The 4,047-nt window shown below is 47.4% G+C and overlaps 1 protein-coding gene across 1 annotated transcript in view; it reads left to right on the top strand.

Annotated features, from left to right (window-relative positions):
- LOC106815251 (inositol monophosphatase 3-like) overlaps positions 1-4,036 on the top strand; it is a 5,533-nt gene extending 1,497 nt beyond the window's left edge. The window contains exons 2-5 of the mRNA XM_014819685.1: positions 907-1,072; positions 1,716-1,811; positions 2,791-2,955; positions 3,576-4,036. Of these exons, the coding sequence (XP_014675171.1) occupies positions 907-1,072; positions 1,716-1,811; positions 2,791-2,955; positions 3,576-3,826 (678 nt within the window). The 3' untranslated portion in view covers positions 3,827-4,036. The remainder of the gene's footprint in view (positions 1-906; positions 1,073-1,715; positions 1,812-2,790; positions 2,956-3,575) is intronic.
- Positions 4,037-4,047: the final 11 nt, after the last annotated feature.

Here is a 4,047-nt window from a genome sequence, read left to right as displayed (position 1 = left end):
TATTCACTTCTTAAAAGATTGTTTTTCAGACACCCCGCTTTATTTAACTTTCGTAAATAACATTCGCCATTTATAAACAATCAGACCAATCAGAGCGAGTGTTACAATAGCCTGGTTCTCGCTTGCAAGGAGCCCTTGCTCGCCTGTATCTGTGGCGCTGCAGGAGGGCAGATAGACTCGCTCTGATTGGTCTGATTGTTTGTAAATGGCGAATGTTATTTACGAAAGTTAAATGAAGCGCTGTGTCTGAAAAACAATCTTGTGATAACAAACTGCATCTGTTCTCCTAACTCCAGTTTTTATTACACAGCCAATGAACACCAGAATCAGAGTGTGAAGCGAGTATGCAAGGGTAGAAATTAACTTTTGAACAAGCGAGTCCAACGGCCTTCCTACCCTCAGAAAGAGGGAGTCCGTAGCAAAATGAGGGAGTCCGCAGTCTGAAGTTCAACACTAAAATATTAACAAAAAGGACATTTGCGGTGCACGTCTGACAAATTTTCTTGGGACGTTTGCTAAAATAATATGGTAATTCCACAAGGCTGTGCCCTGGAACGAACTAGTTAGTGGCACAACTAATTACTAATATTAACTAATTATTCTTTAGGTGATCTCGGAGGAGTGTGAGAAGATACCGGACGACGAAAACACTGTCTAGCCTCGCAATTAGGGGTTCTATCAATTAATTGTTCTTCAGGTGATCTCGGAGCAGCTTTAGAAGGTACCGGATGACGGAAACACTTTCTAGCCTCGCAAATATCCATCTAAGGAGTTCTATAGACTAATTGTTCCTCAGGTGATCTCGAGGGAAGCTTGAGAAGGTACCGGACGAGGAAAACACTCTGTTTAGCCTCACAACTATCCAGCGTGCAGGCTAACTGGTTCCATCGACTAATTGTTCTTTAGGTGATCTCGGAGGAGCATGAGAATCTACCGGACGACCTGCAGCGAGTGCCCGTGCCCGACCGCTTCATAGAGGAGGTCACGACGAAGTTCGTCGACGACGTCAGCGTGCCGATCAGTGACATCGTCGTGTGGATCGATCCGCTGGATGCTACGCAAGAGTATACGGGTAAAGGGAAGAGCAGCGCGGATGCTTGACGCAGTAACCTCCCATTAACACCATGTTTTCTAGAAAAAATACGGTAATTCCATGAGGCCATGCTCTGGAATGAACTAGTTAGTATGGCAGAATTTTCAGGGAGTCACACGGACTCCTGCATATGTCAAATCAGGGAGCCCGGCTGTAAATCAGGGAGTATTTGACTCCGGACTCCCGTTAATTTCGCATCCTGCTTCGATTAGTATTGTATTCCGGACTCCCGTTAACGCTCGTCGTACACCTTTTAATTAGTATTGTATTCCGGACTCCCATTAACACTCGTCGTACACCCTTCGATTAGTATTGTATTCCGGACTCCAATTAACGGTCACCGTACACCCTTTGATTAGTATTGTATTCCAGATTGAAAACACGCTGCAGTATAGATTCTGTAATGGCTATAGCAGAAAATTCCACAGAACCCTAACCGTCACCCTTAATTTTGTAACCTTATCCCCGAGAGTCATCCCAACCCTGACCCTAATCGATGACTGCTGACTTTACACTCCAGCCTGGAAGCCAATCCTCGTAACGTTTTCACATCTGCGTCCTCTTAGACGTCGCTGCTACCATTTATTTTGTATTTTTATTATCATTTATATTTATTTTTTAGAAAACCTGCTCCACTACGTCACTACGATGGTGTGCGTTGCGGTGAAGGGAGAACCGGTGCTGGGAGTCATCCACCAGCCGTTCGAGAAATACACGGGTACGGCGGCAACGTTGCGACTGTCTCATGCTACCATGAAGCTCAGAGTAATGAACGAAATGGGATGAGCGAAGACAGTGCTAATTATCTCATGAGACGAATTTACTGCTTTGTTAGGCACGTTGCGCTAGATTAATTATTAATTAATTTATTGCTAATTAGACATGTCTTACTCGCGGCCACGACTTTCCTTTATCAATGATTTGACCTCCAAACGGCTGTGTTTGCTCCGTAACTCACGTCTAGAAACCAGCGAGTCCGGCACGTGGCCTTGTAGTGTTATATCTCTCACCTCAACATGTGATATATCACCATGCGTATGCATAGCAATCAGCACCTTCCTCTTGCCATCAGCAGGATCACGTAGCAAGCTGAACCAGAGTAGCTGAAATAAATATGCAGTGACACCCTGCACCCTGACAAATGTGTTTTGTCAGGTGAGAGAGTATGGGAGAAAGAAGAAGTGTATAGGCGGGAGGGAGAGAGGAAGGGGGAGAAAGAAGAGGGAGAGGAAGAGGGAAAGGGGTGAGAGGGAGGGCGAGAGGGAGGGAGAACGATAAAATAAGAGCGAGAGAGAGAGAGAGAGAGAGAGAGAGAGAGAGAGAGAGAGAGAGAGAGAGAGAGAGAGAGAGAGAGAGAGAGAGAGAGCAGAGAGAGGAAGAGAGAGAAGAGAGACAGAGAATGCCAAGAGAGAGAGAGAGAGAGAAGAGAGAGAGAGAGGAACACGCGGAGAGACGGGAGAGGCTGGAGAGAAAGTGCAGACGCGCAGAGAAAGAAGAGAGAGAAAGCGGAGAGAGAGAAGAAGAGAGAAAAGCCAGAGAGAGAAGAGAGATGAGAGAGAGAGAGAAAGCCAGAGAGAGAGAGAGAGAGAGAGAGAGAGAGAGAGCGAGAGAGAGAGAAAGAATAGATACTATTTAATTGAGGCAACATAAACTTTAGCAAACAACAACAGTAACTGTAGAGAGTTTACGTGTTGTAGCTTGGGGCTGGGTGGACCATGGCCACTCTGACAAGCTCAGCATACAGCAGTCGACAGCTGATGGCATCAAGATCATCGCATCTAGAGCGCACCAGGGAACCGTCAACGAGACAGCGATAAAGGCATTCGGTCCCACCACACAAGTTATTCCAGCGGGCGGAGCAGGTGAAGTTGAAGTTGGCCAGCTGTTTAGTTTGTCGAAAATAATCGATCGCAAAGTGTGTGTGCCAACACGTAGACTATTCTGAGGATTTCTATAGCAACCGCTGTTTTCGTAATCGACGCATCCCTTTGCACGCGAGTAAAATAACTCCGGTAATATCATTTTGATTTTCTTTTGTCATTTTATCTACCAGATTATCTACTATTGAAATACCTGGTTGCAGCACTTCGAACGAGAAGTTATTAAAGGGAATATAATCTTTTTGTTTTGCGTCATCTCAGTGGCAGTGTACATGACTCAACGACACCGTTCGCACGGGTCGTTAATTGTCCGTCTGTTGATGGATTTCCGTCTTGATAAAAATTCAGAAAGTTTTTTTTACATTTATTTTAAAAGTGAATTGCATCTAGTGATCTTAACTAAGTGTTTTATCCAAGTTTTTATGTTACAAATTAAATAGATTGTAGTATTTTCAAAATTTCTATCTTGTCAGGGAATTTCACCAAATGTGTTATATAGTGCACAGAATCCATAGCTTCGCGGAGCCTCAGACCCCCCACTGGACCCAATTTTCTTCAGTCCCCAATTTATTTTTGATTGACACCCATGCGTCTGCGATCAGGTTACAAGACGCTGCAGGTGATACAAGGCAATGCAGACGCGTACCTGCACACGACGCTCATCAAGAAGTGGGACATCTGCGCGGGCGCGGCGTTGCTGAAGTCGGTCGGGGGAACAATGACGACTCGGGCGGGCGCAACGATCGACTTCTCGGCTGCCGGCAGTTCGAAGAACGACGGCGGCTTGCTGGCGACGCTGCATGACCACGACCTCTTCCTCACCAAGCTGACTGCCGCCGCCGCCGCCGCGTGAGACCCTGCCTCACCCCTGCCTCGTCGCGTGAGACCCTGCCTCACCCCTGCCTCGCCGCGTGAGACCCTGCCTCACCCCTGCCTCGTCGCGTGAGACCCTGCCTCACCCCTGCCTCGTCGCGTGAGACCCTGCCTCACCCCTGCCTCGTCGCGTGAGACCCTGCCTCACCCCTGCCTCGCCGCGTGAGACCCTGCCTCACCCCTGCCTCGTCGCGTGAGACC

Source organism: Priapulus caudatus, unplaced genomic scaffold (assembly GCF_000485595.1).
Source record: "Priapulus caudatus unplaced genomic scaffold, Priapulus_caudatus-5.0.1 Scaffold1073, whole genome shotgun sequence".
NCBI classification, from domain to species: domain Eukaryota; kingdom Metazoa; phylum Priapulida; class Priapulimorpha; order Priapulimorphida; family Priapulidae; genus Priapulus; species Priapulus caudatus.
The sequence above is the reverse complement of the archived record's forward strand: the minus strand, read 5'-3'. Positions and strand labels throughout refer to the sequence as shown.